The sequence below is a fragment of the Lepus europaeus genome, chromosome 2 (assembly GCF_033115175.1).
Source record: "Lepus europaeus isolate LE1 chromosome 2, mLepTim1.pri, whole genome shotgun sequence".
Lineage (NCBI taxonomy): Eukaryota > Metazoa > Chordata > Mammalia > Lagomorpha > Leporidae > Lepus > Lepus europaeus.
Window position 1 is genome coordinate 111,360,252 of NC_084828.1, and position 13,840 is coordinate 111,374,091.

The window sequence follows — 13,840 nt, forward strand, 5'->3', positions numbered from 1 at the left end:
GTCCATCGGAATTGAAATCTTGACTGGGTGAATAGTATTCTTCTCTGTGCCTTTTCTCTAACATGTTGTTTTGTGGGTGTTAATTGTTGATAGTTAGCTTAGTAGTCTTGAGAAATATCTTCTGATTTGCTCACAAATGTTTCCTCTGTGTTTATTTTCCAGATGCAAATACTGTGACAGATCGTTTAGCATATCCTCTAACCTGCAGCGGCACGTGCGCAACATCCACAACAAGGAGAAGCCGTTTAAGTGTCACTTATGTGATAGGTGCTTCGGTCAACAAACCAATTTAGACAGACACCTAAAGAAACATGAGAATGGAAACATGTCCGGTGGGTATCCACTGCGTCACAAGTTGTTTTCTTATGTTTTATAATTGTGACTTTCTCCTTGCATTCCATTTTTGACACAGATTGATCTTATTGTGAACATTGACTACAGCTTTCCCTTTAGATATCACTGAATGACGTGCAGGTTGGTGGGCTTACTTGGGAATTTTTCTCTTGTCCTCCTGGATTCACCTAAAGGGCAGTCTTAAGGAGTCAAGGAACTATGATCCAGACTCACAAGAGACATGTGAGTCAAGACTTCCTTAGCTGCAGGCCAACATCTTCCCACCCCCTGGCCCAGAATGTGGCCTTTATGCAAGACAGAATCCATAGTGGCAACCCTGGAATACTACGCTCACAATATCGACTCAGAAACAGGCTGCGCTGGTAGAAGGCAGAAGGCCTGCAACTCAGAGAACCTCTGCAGGGTATCTTTTCGTTTTGCTGTTCTTTTGGAGAGTTAGGGAAAGAAGACATACCCCCACCCCCACCCCCAGCAAATGATAGCAGTGTTTTGTTTTTGTCACACATTCTGATATCAAAGTAAGTGAAAAGTGACTCATGAAAACGAGGCTTCCCTATCTCAGTCCTGCCAGCACATACTTCGCAGAAGGCATTGCAGGTTTCTTTGTCTTTGGCACCTAAGAGTTAGATAACAAGCCATTAACTAATATTTGCAGGTTGCCATATGTGTGCAGAGCCAATCTGTGCAGCCACAGCTTCAAGGAAGTGAACTGAGGGTGGGGAGTGGGTATGGACTTCAGAAAAAGAGATTTTAAGAGTAGGGAAAAAGTTATATTTCTACAGACTGGTGATTTTACTCAAGGTAATTATTTTATTACTAATCCTTCCTCCATTATAAAGGTACATTGTTTCTTGAATGATGACTACTTAGAACTAAATATTCTTTAATTTCCTTAAAACTAAAAATCTTACAATGATGCTTTCAAAATAATAGATTTTAGGCAATGATTTGATATAAAAAACAGATCACTTCTGTGTGTACCCGTACAGCATTCTAGTAAAATTTTCTAATCAAAGATATTCTGGGGAAAATATTTTCAAATGTAACATGTCAGTGTGTCAAAGCTAATACTTATTTGTTGACCCAGATTATTATGTCTTTAAACTGAGGAGATTTCCTAACCTCTTGGTTTTGTCATGTGGACTACTGAGATGAAGTATAAAATTGCAGATCCTCTGTGGGCTAGATAAACAGCATGAAGCTAAGGTTGGTGGAAAGTTCAGCCACATATACATTGTGTAAACTTAGATCAACTTTGCAATGGTCCAGTGAGCCAGGAACTCAGATTCCTCTGCGTAGGTGGGGAAGCTGGAGATGACCCTGTGACCGGCAGACCCGATATTGTCCTCGCGACACTGTTTCCTGCCACCCTCTAGGCTGGTGTCTGCTCATTCGACCTACATCTTAGCCTACCCAGTCAGAATGCAGAATCCTCAGCGTGTCTTTATCTGTATTTTGTAATGTATAGCACCTTTATACACACACACACACACACACATATATTGACGGCAAGCAGAACTGAGGGTACGGTCTCCTGTGGCCGAATCTCTGTAAGACCTGTCTGTTTTTTACCTCACCGTAGTTATTCATTGTGTGCATAAAAATGTTTTCCTGCCCCAATGAGCATAGGGAAAAGCTAGTGGGAGGAACAACATCTCTGGGAGACTGTACCCCATTGTTTTAATGGTGCAAAATATTCCCAAGGGACTTTCATGGGGCCTTGTATATGGTAAATTGGGAAGATTTCAACCTCCTAAAGTTACTATTATTAATATTCCAAATGGCAGATTTTAAGAACACTGGGGTGGACATTTGGCCAGCAGTTAAGCTGCCAGATGCAACACAGATCAGAGGCGTGGGTTCAAGTCTCAGCTCTTCTGCCAACCCCAGCTTCTGTGATACTGTGCACTCTGGGAAGCAGCTGGTGATGGCTCAAGTAGTGGATTCCAGGCACCCATGTGGGATTCATTTTCTGGTTCTCAGCTTTGGTCTGGTCCAGTCTGGCCATTTTATGTGTTTAGACATTGAATCCGTAAACGGGAACCCTCTATCTGTCTGTCTCTGTCTCTCAAGTAAATAAGTGAATTGAATTAAAAAATCAAGCGAACAACAATGATCAAATTCAGAAGAAATAAAGTTCAACATAGGGGCCGGTGCCATGGCTCAACAGGCTAATCCTCCGCCTAGCGGCGCCGGCACACCAGGTTCTAGTCCCAGTCAGGGCGCCGGATTCTGTCCCGGTCGCCCCTCTTCCAGGCCAGCTCTCTGCTATTGCCCGGGAGTGCAGTGGAGGATGGCCCAGGTGCTTGGGCCCTGCACACCATGGGAGACCAGGAGAAGCACCTGGCTCCTGGCTTCGGATCAGCGTGGTGCGCCGGCCGCAGTACGCTGGCCACGGTGGCCATTGGAGGGTGAACCAACGGCAAAGGAAGACCTTTCTCTCTGTCTCTCTCTCTCTCACTGTCCACTTTGCCTGTCAAAAAAAAAAAAAAAAAGTTCAACATAGGTTGCCAGGTTAAATAATAATCTTTGTCACAAGGGACTTTTCTGCCCTGTTCAGGTACAGCCACATCCTCACCTCACTCTGAACTGGAAAGTACAGGTGCAATTCTGGATGATAAAGAAGATGCCTACTTCACAGAAATTCGGAATTTCATCGGGAACAGCAACCACAGCAGCCAGTCTCCCAGGAATGCAGAGGAGAGGTAAAGCTGTGATGTCTACGATGAATGTTAGCTTTGCTGTGCTTACTTTTGTGATCACAAAAATAATAGCACTGATATTCTCACCACCAATGGCTGATATGTACATAGCACATATTGTGTGTGTGATACTTTACATTGAGATAATGACCATAATTTTATTAGTGAAGGAATGGAGGCACTAAAGGTGAAGTAACTTGCCAGATTAATGATAAATTGCATTCATCCTGGGCTGCCTTGTACCAGAACTAACTTTATCAGCATGCTGATCTGCCTAGCCAGACAGAATATTTTATCCAAATTTAACAAGTATAAGGGAAGGTCATCACTGGGATTCAGCTGAATCACTGCTCAAAAAAGGTTACTAGTATATATCAACTGTTATGTATATTACAAGCAATAGATGATGACATGACACCTTTTCTCTCTGTTTTTCTCTCCCTATTATATATATGGGAATTCATAAAGTTCATGGAAAATGTGTATTATGAAAAAAAGTATGGCTTTAAATTTTTTATACTAAAACTTATTTTTAAATTATGTTTCCATCAACTTTTAAAAGTGCTCTCATATATATATTTGTATTTATATATGTATACATATGTATGTATGTATATATGTATGCATATATTCACATGAAATTCAAATCTTTCACCTGGAAACTCTTTGCTGAATTGAGATTCGATTGTTGCTTTATATCCTCTGCAGCAGGTGCTCATTGCTCTGTTGTGTTTCAGTGCACCACCTGATCATGGTGCTGTGGCTCTCTCTTGTCATGATCAGCACAAAGCATACATGGCTTCATTCATAAAGGAAAGCCTTTAGTGTTTTTGATAATAATACTTCACACATAGCTAGCATTATACATCATAATGTGTTTAATGACGTATTATCTTACCAACACTACTGGAAATAATTTTTCTTATCTGTAAGTTATATATCTGATATTGAGAACTACACTTTTTTGAATAAAACTATCCAATGACCTATTATATTAGTATGCTGTGTTGCACATTTCAATTTAACATGGAATTCATTGGTGAAAGTTTCATTTATTTTTTTCTCCCTCAGGGTTACAGAAAATGCATGATAATTACTATAACACAGTTCTCATCAATTCTCATGTTAATTTGATATTAATACAAATAGAACAGATTCCATGTGGTTCATAGATACAGTTCAAAGACTATAATGATACATCCCTTTCTGCTTCTCTTTCTTTCCTCTTTCTCTCCCTCCCTTCCTTTCTTTCTTTAAATTTTGAGATCACATATTTTTAACTTACATTAGTGTCAAAGGCTCAATGCTCCACTAAATGGTTTCATCACACAAGTATTATTGATTTTATATCCTCTTTCTTATGCTATAAAAAAGTCTTCTGGTAAGGTGTTCCATGAAGGACAGCTTCAAATAAACATTTTTACCAAAATAACAAAAACATAGGACCATGTGTGTTCTTCAACTATCTAAGTCTATGTAAGGAAGAAAGGAGAGATAGGGCTTGCCCAGCCTCTAAGAAGTCTGATTATTACACAGCAACATTGTGTAATAGGATGTGTCTTTCCCTCTCCTTACCCTTTGTGTGCATATATGTGTGTCGGAGAGAGAGAGAGAGAGACAGACAAGAGAGCACAGATGATCAGAAGTGCAAAGTAGTAAGAACAAGGAAGAAACAGAATCGTACATTGTGATAATGATATGTACATGATGCAAATAAGAAATATTGTACAAAAAACATCATTTTGGCTCTGAGATACCTATTCAGATTTCTTAGCTCTTAATTAAAGATTTGTAAGCCAGTAAAGCTCCAACATCTGGCTTCAACATGTCTAAACAGCACAGAAATAGGAAGGGTGAGTCATCTAACTTTTTCCCTCAATTCCTATCAGGCTACTTTTGATGAATAATTTATCCCCTATAAATTGCCACATTTGAAAGCATAATTAACAAATAGGTTTTCTTAATTATGTTGGCTTTTGTTACTTTTGGTTTTCATCCACACACTCTTTTGTTCTTTTTCTTTCTCTTTCATTTTTTAAAATAACAATTTCGATCCATTCAAGCTTGCAAGTTGGCAGTGTGTCTGGAAACTAATAATTTATGTCTGTGCAAAATATGTTTTCATCATTCTTTGATAAAGGAGGTTAAGAGATTGGTTATATAAAAAGTTTAGTAATGATAGGACTTTTTCTGGTCAAATGGATTTGTACTGTGTACATCTATCACATCTAAGATTGTTTTATTTAATGAGTTGTGAGCCTGTATACTGCAGGAAATTTAAATATTAAATTATGCTCTCTTTTTTTGTATGTGGGAATGTGATAGAGGTATATTGCTGATAACTGATCTTCCATAATCTGAAAAATAGTTATATGTTTGTGAAAATCACACAAAACTGTAAAGAGAACTTCATAGTCCTCCATAAGTGTTCTGAGTTAGTAATATGTAGAGGAGCACGGAGAAATGCAAAGGTTATGAATGACCAAGAAACCAGGATACCTGGCTGCCTATGTATTTGATCCATCACTAGATTTCTGAAACTGAAGTGAGTGCTTTGACTTCCTTGGCCATCTGACTTTAAAAGGAAGAGGTTAGTAAAAGATACATTCTAGTTCAAAACAATTATAATTACTTTGTAACTGCATTTCAACATTTAAATCTTATAGGCAAACTTAAAAATTTATGTTGATTTTAAACTCGTTCCAGGTTCATAAATGCCCTCAGATACATTATATTGGAATTCTTATATAATTAGTCTTTTATATTAAGCTCTTAAATCATATATTATAATCTTTGCAACCATAAATAAAATAATTACAAATGACTTTTAAAAATATAACTTTCTTTTGCATCATTGTATGAAACATGTTTGTTAAATGAATGTCAAAAGATGTTTGTACAATTATATTTCTAGATCCTTTCCCATCCTGGTGTTTGCTTGGGGAAAGCGGAACATTTTTACATTCAGAATATCAAGGATGGGCCGGTGCCATGGCTTAACAGGCTAATCCTCTGCCTTGCGGCACAGGCACACTGGGTTCTAGTCCCGGTCGGGGCGCCGGATTCTATCCCGGTTGCCCCTCTTCCAGGTCAGCTCTCTGCTATGGCCTGGGCAGGCATTGGAGGATGGCCCAAGTCCTTGGGCCCTGCACCCGCATGGGAGACCAGGAGAAGCACCTGGCTCCTGGCTTCGGATCAGCGAGATGCGCTGGCTGCATCGGCCATTGGAGGGTGAACCAACGGCAAAAAGGAAGACCTTTCTCTCTGTTTCTCTCTCTCACTATCCACTCTGCCTGTCAAAAAAAAACACCAAAAAACAAAAACAAAAACAAAAACAGAATATCAAGGATGATTTGTAAACAGTATGATTAAGTGAGCCGTCAGTCACCTCAAAGTTTGGGTAGAGTGTCTAAGTGGAATACACCACAAGTGTCAGAAACAGCAAATACTGGTTCACCCTTAGCAGCTGCCCTGAGACTGAACTCTAGGGTTCATTTTGGCCATAGGTGTTGAAGCTGTAGTCAGTAGTGCCTAGGAATACAGGTTTTCTGGAAATCTATTTTAAATGGTGGATAGTTATATAGTAATTAATATATCAAGAAGGGAAAACATTTGTGTACTTTTTAAATCATGCAAAACAATATCATTTATCAGGCAAAGTCTTGATAAGAAATGGGAGACTGGATTGTTTTCCAGTTCTGCCAGAGGCTCAATTGGTAATCTGAATAATCATCCAATTATTTTTTCATCATCTTCTCATTTGTGAAATTATATGATTTCCCCAAGATTGCCATAAAGCATTAACAATAAATATTTCCTATGACAGTGTTAAAAATTTTATGTGTTCTTAGGAAGATGTAATAAGAAATCTAACTGCATGTTTAAAAATAAAACTAATAATTGGACCTTTTTCTTTTTATGCTTTTGAAAGAATGAATGGCAGTCACTTTAAGGATGAAAAGGCTTTGGTGACCAGTCAAAATTCAGATTTACTGGATGATGAAGAAGTAGAAGATGAGGTGTTGTTAGATGAAGAGGATGAAGACAATGATATTACTGGGAAACCAGGAAAGGAAGCAGGGACAAGTAATTTGCATGAAGGAAACCCTGAAGATGACTATGAAGAGACCAGTGCCCTCGAGATGAGTTGCAAGACCTCTCCAGTGAGGTGAGAACCATGGGTCGCTTGAGAAACTAAGCAAGAGGGCTGCCCCACGCAGGTGCAATTGTTCCTGGTTTCTTTTCGTATCAGAGCACTATTCCAGGTGGTAAACAATTGATGGGGGAATAAATCATAAAAATTAAATCTGAATTAGCAAGGCATCCTTAAGACATCTCTTTTAAATCGATTAAAATAAGGTGGCCATCAACATCCTCTGGGGGCATGTACATACATGTTTGTGGGACCTGGTTAGCCCGAGGGAGGCAGAATCAGCACAAATTACCCAAGCGTGCAATCCTTTAATTTTAGATGCTAGTTATAAAAGAGAAAAAATAGAGATTTCAACACTCTTAATTCATCCAAATAACCTGGCATGATCATTAACCAGATATGATTGAGATAAATTTTACTTCACTAGGTATATATGTAATATATGCTGATGACATTTTAATGGAAGAAACATGTAAATAGTTAACTTGGTGGGCATATATACTCAGAAGGATATTGGTCATTGACCAAATATTGTCATAGCTAGCTTTTACTTTAAATGGAAATTATAAATGTATGAATTTTATCTCCACACGGTGCTAAATTAACTCTTATCTCAAACATACGCTTGATTTTAGTAACTAAAAATCTTAAGAGAAATACACTTAAAAGATATATCTGTAAACATTTTGAAGAACTCAATAACTGATGCATGCTATTTTACATTGCAAGTACAACATGGACTTTGACAGCTGTATAGATGCAAATGAAAGTGATTTGATTAGATAAGAAACCAACAGGAAAAAGAAAAAACGTCTGTGCTTTCCCATTGGTTCATTTTAGGTATAAAGAGGAAGAATATAAAACTGGACTTTCTGCTCTAGATCATATAAGGCACTTCACAGATAGCCTCAAAATGAGGAAAATGGAAGATAATCAATATGCTGAAGCTGAGCTGTCTTCTTTTAGTACTGCCCATGTGCCAGAGGAACTTAAACAGCCGTTACACAGAAAGTCCAAATCACAGGTACATGCTTTCCCGCACTCCAGCATCATGGTGACATTCTGCATGAAAATGTACATTTCATTTGATTTCCAAAAAGCAGATATTTTTTCTTTGCAATATGATAGAATCCAAACAGGTTCAGGTGTTGTACTTAGAATGTTCATGTCTTTACTTTGTCTTTGACTGAAGCAAAATAGTTAACAAGCATCACAACTAATATGCTGTATTCTACACAGAAACTTCTGTGATAAACCCTAGCTAATGATAATCTCTCCTTTACTGTGCAATGCCCTTACTTCTGAATAGACTACAATATTTGCTTTGAAGTATTTATGTATTTCCCCTGAATTATGTTCTAGTTGCTTTGCATCTATAAATTTTGTCAACTTAATTATATTTTAAGATTTTTGGAGAAGGGAGAATGGATTTATATGCTTGTTCTCTTAATACATCTAGTCAATTATTAAATCATTTGCTTATAGCATTTAGGGGTAAACTGAGGATCTGGAATGAAATGAATTGTCAAAGGTCTGCATCAAATTAGTGGCATATCTGGGAATAAAACTTAGCAACTTTTATTGAATGAATGAATGGTATGCAACTTCATTCTCTCAGCACTATGGCAAATAAAAATAAATCTACTTAAGAATCCATACCTATCAATTAAAAGAGCCTCCGATATTTTATTAAAAAATAAAGGAAGTCAATACTTTCCTGTTTGATGTCCATACTCAATCAGATTGCTCATTCAGTTCAATAAACTTCCTATTAACATATTTATTGGTCACATTCGTCCAATTGTTTGATTGATTTTGATGTTGGCTTGACATAGCAAGTAATGTGACCCTATTGACTTGTACATTTGGAAATGGTTTCCTATATGGGTGAGATAGTCTTGGCTGGTCTTAACTGCACATATAGAAATATCTCAACTAATGTAGGGGAAACATTTGGTCAGTAAAAATCAGTCAGATTTTTATTATCTTTAAGAATTCAGTATAGTGAAGAGTCTAAGGTATTGTGTATGGAAATAGGCCAAATAAACATTCATTCTGAATTGAAGTAAAATCAGTTGGCATTCCCACTAGAGGCTGTTAGAGTCTAGCCCCATGAACTCGAGAACATCTCTTCAAGGTCATGGATACCATTTCTGAATTGTAAATGGGAGTGATGGAGAAGGCATCCTTTTTTATTCTATGATTATATGGGAATGAAAATGAATTTTTAAATTTTTAGTATTAAAATTAAACTAGCCAGGGTAGACCTCTCATTCTCACTTGAAGACATCTATTTTAGGTGACTTTTTTTTTTTAAACTTGATTCCCCATTCTTCCTTCCTAGTCAATAAAAGAAACCTGGAGGATCCACTTTTCTCTTTTTAAATTTCTTTTAATTATTCTGCCAAAATTACTTTTAATTGTAAGGTACAATACCTAAAACATTTCAGAAACTGTCAGATGTGATAGAAACCAAAAGGGTCTGAGAACCTGGAGGTAATGGATATGATATATTTCAGTACCAGCATTTTGACATAAAGCCCTAGCCCCTTGAGCTAACAATTGCCATCACAAGAAATTCTAGCCTTTTGCAATCCTAGCTTATATTTTTCTTGTTATTGATTATATATCAGTTGGGCCATTTTGCAAACTGAATGGATTTCATGAAACTCATCACTCCTTCCTTCCTTCATTGATTCATTGGTTTATCAACTGTCCGTTATGTGCTGGTACTGATTCTTGTGCGTGAAAATGTTTATTGGATTGCAAAATGGAAGATATTATATATTTGCCATTTTCTATAATATAAAGGTTCATATACTTTATTCAAAACATTCATCTATTTACAGTGTCTATAGTGTTTATACTGATTGAATCCAAAATATTTGACCAATACAACAATGGCTTTATTCTACATGGAATCGTCTCTGAAAAAACCTACCCTCCAAAAAATATCATCATGATAATAGGCGCACTGAGTTAAGCATGTTGTAGTTAAGCTAGTTGTATAAGTTAGTATCTATGATTTCTCATCAATCCTTGGGAGCAAGTACTATTATTATTTTTCATATTTTATATGAGGAAGGTGAAACTTAAAATGCTAAGCAACTTGCCAAGATCATACAGCTGGGTAAATAGAGGCAAGTTGGAAGTCAGGATTCAGATTCAGGATTCTAAAATTCTTTCAATGCTTCCTTTAATCTTTCTAACTATTGGAATGAATTTTACTAAACTCTCTCAGAATATTCTATTTTTGACCTATAACAGTGGATGCATAATGAAAACAGAGAATATATGTACACTGTTCACTTAACCCTATGAAGGTACTTCAAAAATTTCATGGAAATTGAATCAGAAGATAAGTTTATTTTGGTGCAAAACCTTTTAGAAATCCTCACAGATTTTTTTCATAACACGTATTTTTCCCTGAACTTTTTGAAGATTCCTCTTACATTAAAGTCTACAAAGGAATCTATATTACCTATCCTAGATTCCTGAAGACCCTGCACCACGGCTGGCATGGTGCAGATGCTTAAGCAATGTTTGTTAAGTGGGTATTGAGTTTTTGTACAGGTCGAGAGGGCAAATTGCATACATAAAAGTCAAATGTGTACATTTAGAGCAATGACCCAGCAAATCAAAATCAGCCTGCGAGGGCAGATTTTCTAACTGAATGCCATGATTATGGAAGAAACCACAGACTGGCCACATGTCTCAGCATGACTCCCAAGATGAAATTCTGCCTAACAGCAGAGGCATTCTGTCTTTGTTTACAGACAGTGGAATGTCTTTGGCAGAACTTTAATGATTCCACTTCAGCAGCATTTTGACAAGCAAGTTTAGCAATGGATGAGACCAACAATAGCAAATCAACAGTGAAAAGTTCACTCACAAGTCAAGACCAAACATTTCATTTGAATATTTCACTTGGCAGGAAATGGCGATCCTCTCAGCAGTTGAGAATTTGACATGATAATAGGGAAGAGAGTTCACTTCCTCAAGAACACCTCTGTGCACCTTCTGCTTGGCAGACACAGGTGCACAAGTTGGTTAGGACATGGTTGAGTCTTGCATTTTGTTTCAAAGTCCTTGGGTGTCAGCATTTGAATATTTCTTGCATGGAAGGAAACTGGGGACAGGACACTGGGTTAAAAGTTGGCTAGAAGTAAGTTTTAATTCCAGCTCCCCAACTCTCTGGTTGAGTGACTTTGGGCAGGTCGTGTTTACCCTTGGTGCTATTATCAAGTGGAGGGGCCAAACTGTTTCCTAGTCCACAGCTCCATCAAGACAAGTCTTTACCCTCTTAGTGTTTGGACTTTCACCTGTCAGCATGCAGTAGTAATTTTGTTGAACTGAACAGGTGTAGTGTATGGATGGCTGGATTTCTGGTTGGGCAGGGGGGAGGGCTCATGTTTCTCATTGGAAGCCCTATTGACATTTCTGGTAGGGTAATTTTTGTGTTGTTCTGTAGTATGTGTCGATTTATGGTCCCTAGGCACTGAAAGACAGCAGTAATCCTATGTCATTTTAATAAGTACAACACACGCACACAAAAAATGCCTCCTTGAAAAACATCCAGGAAGGATGCTGCTACTTTGAGTCCCTTTTCTTTCCAACATTCATCACCAATATTCTTTATGTTAAAAGTGATATTTTTCGAATGCCATTTACTGAGTCTCTCCTTTTTACCCCAGGCATATGCTATGATGTTGTCATTGTCCGACAAGGAGTCCCTCCATTCTACATCCCACAGTTCTTCCAATGTGTGGCACAGCATGGCAAGGGCGGCGGCGGAACCCAGTGCCATCCAGTCCATAAGCCACGTATGACGTTACCAAGGTTGAGCAGAGTGGGACCAAGTCCCACAGTAGCATGGCTCTTTCATATAGGACTATTCACAAGACTGCTGAGCAGAATGCCTTATACACCTGAAGGGTCACTCATTGAAAGTCTGGTGACCTTAAACTGAATGATTAAAAAAATAAAGAAAAAAGGAAACTATTTATTCTCGATATTTTGTTTTGCACAGCAAAGGCAGCTGCTGACTTCTGGAGGATCAATGTGACTTCATGTGATTCAATGAAAATGGAAAACTCGCTGGGCAGAAAGCGTCTTCCAGTTCACCCTGCCCTAGCGTGTGGGTGGGTGAGAGGGGCAGTGGAGATGGCAGCATTGATAGGAATGAACACTCCTTAGGAATGGAATTCTTTTTTTGTACAAGATAACCTGACATGATTGGGAACAGTTGCTTTTAATTACAGATGAATTTTTTTTCTTTGCTAAAGTTTTATGTAATTTAACCCTTTGAAGATGGAAGTAGTAGACAGATGAAATGCACAGTCAATTATTATAGAAACTGATAACAGGGAGTACTTGTTCCCCTCCTTAACTTTTGCCTTCGTAAGTACATTGTTTAAAACTAGGGAAGAAAAGGGTATGTGTATATTGTAAACTATGGATGCTTATGCTCAAAGAGGTGAAGTCAGTGAAGTAACCTGTTTATCACCAGACCACTGTACCACTAATAAAATGTTTGCCAAATCCTTGTAATAACATCTTAATTTTAGACAATCATGTCACTGTTTTTTAATGTTTAATTTTTTGGTTGCGTGTATCATGTATTTATTTGTTGGCAAACTATTGTTTGTTGATTCAGATAGCACTGTTCCAGTCAGCCACTACTCTATGACGTCTGAGGCACACCCTTTCAGAATTCCCAGGACCAAGGTGACTCGACCTGTGTATGGGAGTGCCAATGGTGTTTGGCTTTTCTTAACATTCCTTTTTTGTTGTTTTGTTTTCTTTCTTAATGAACTAAATACGAATAGAGGCAACTTAGTTTTTGTAATACTGAAATTGATTCAATTGTATAAATGATTATAATTTCTTTCATGAAAGCATGATTCTTCTGATGAAAAACTGTCCCCCATATTTTATGCTGGTCGCCTGCAAGCTTGTGCGATGTTATGTTCATGTTAATCCTATTTGTAAAATGAAGTGTTCCCGACCTTATGTTAAAAGAGAGAAGTAAATAACAGACTGTATTCAGTTTTTGGTTTTTTTTGCCCTTTATTGAGAAACCAGATTTGTTTTCTTTTTGTTTGTAATCTCATTTTGAAATAATCAGCAAGTTGAGGTACTTTCTTCAAATGCTTTGTACAATATAAACTGTTATGCCTTTCAGTGCATTACTATGGGAGGAGCAACTAAAAAAATAAAGACTTACAAAAATGACTGTTTTCCCCACTGTGTAGTATTTTCTCTTCTCATGCAATTTTTAGATTACTTTTGGGATCCAATGATATCAAGATATGATATCTGAGACCTTGATGCCCTAATGGATGTATGGAATCTAGAACATGTTTGTGTTGTTTTGAGATTACCTAAGTGATAGTCCTTAGCTAACAGGGAATCCTGCTAATTGTTCTGAACTTTCTGTCTGTGGTGAAAGATCAGAACTAATATGTCCTATGACCCAGTCCTGGTGTCATTCCATGTTCACAGTACCCATTTTAATTGGGATGGAGAATAACCTATCCTTTTTCTACTGTATTTTACATCAAACATGCTAAATGGAGCTCTGCTGTACATTTTTGTGTTCAGTTATCCAAATAGGAGGAGGCAGCCTTAA

General features: G+C 37.6%; 1 protein-coding gene across 9 annotated transcripts in view; it reads left to right on the plus strand.

Annotated features, from left to right (window-relative positions):
- The window catches only part of MECOM (MDS1 and EVI1 complex locus), a 603,498-nt gene extending 590,060 nt beyond the window's left edge, over positions 1 to 13,438 (plus strand). For all 9 annotated transcript variants that reach the window (XM_062212089.1, XM_062212071.1, XM_062212114.1 and 6 more), the window contains 5 exons: positions 163 to 332; positions 2,915 to 3,059; positions 6,988 to 7,224; positions 8,050 to 8,233; positions 11,904 to 13,438. In XM_062212089.1, coding sequence (XP_062068073.1) covers positions 163 to 332; positions 2,915 to 3,059; positions 6,988 to 7,224; positions 8,050 to 8,233; positions 11,904 to 12,038 — 871 coding nt within the window. In that variant the 3' untranslated portion in view covers positions 12,039 to 13,438. The remainder of the gene's footprint in view (positions 1 to 162; positions 333 to 2,914; positions 3,060 to 6,987; positions 7,225 to 8,049; positions 8,234 to 11,903) is intronic.
- Positions 13,439 to 13,840: the final 402 nt, after the last annotated feature.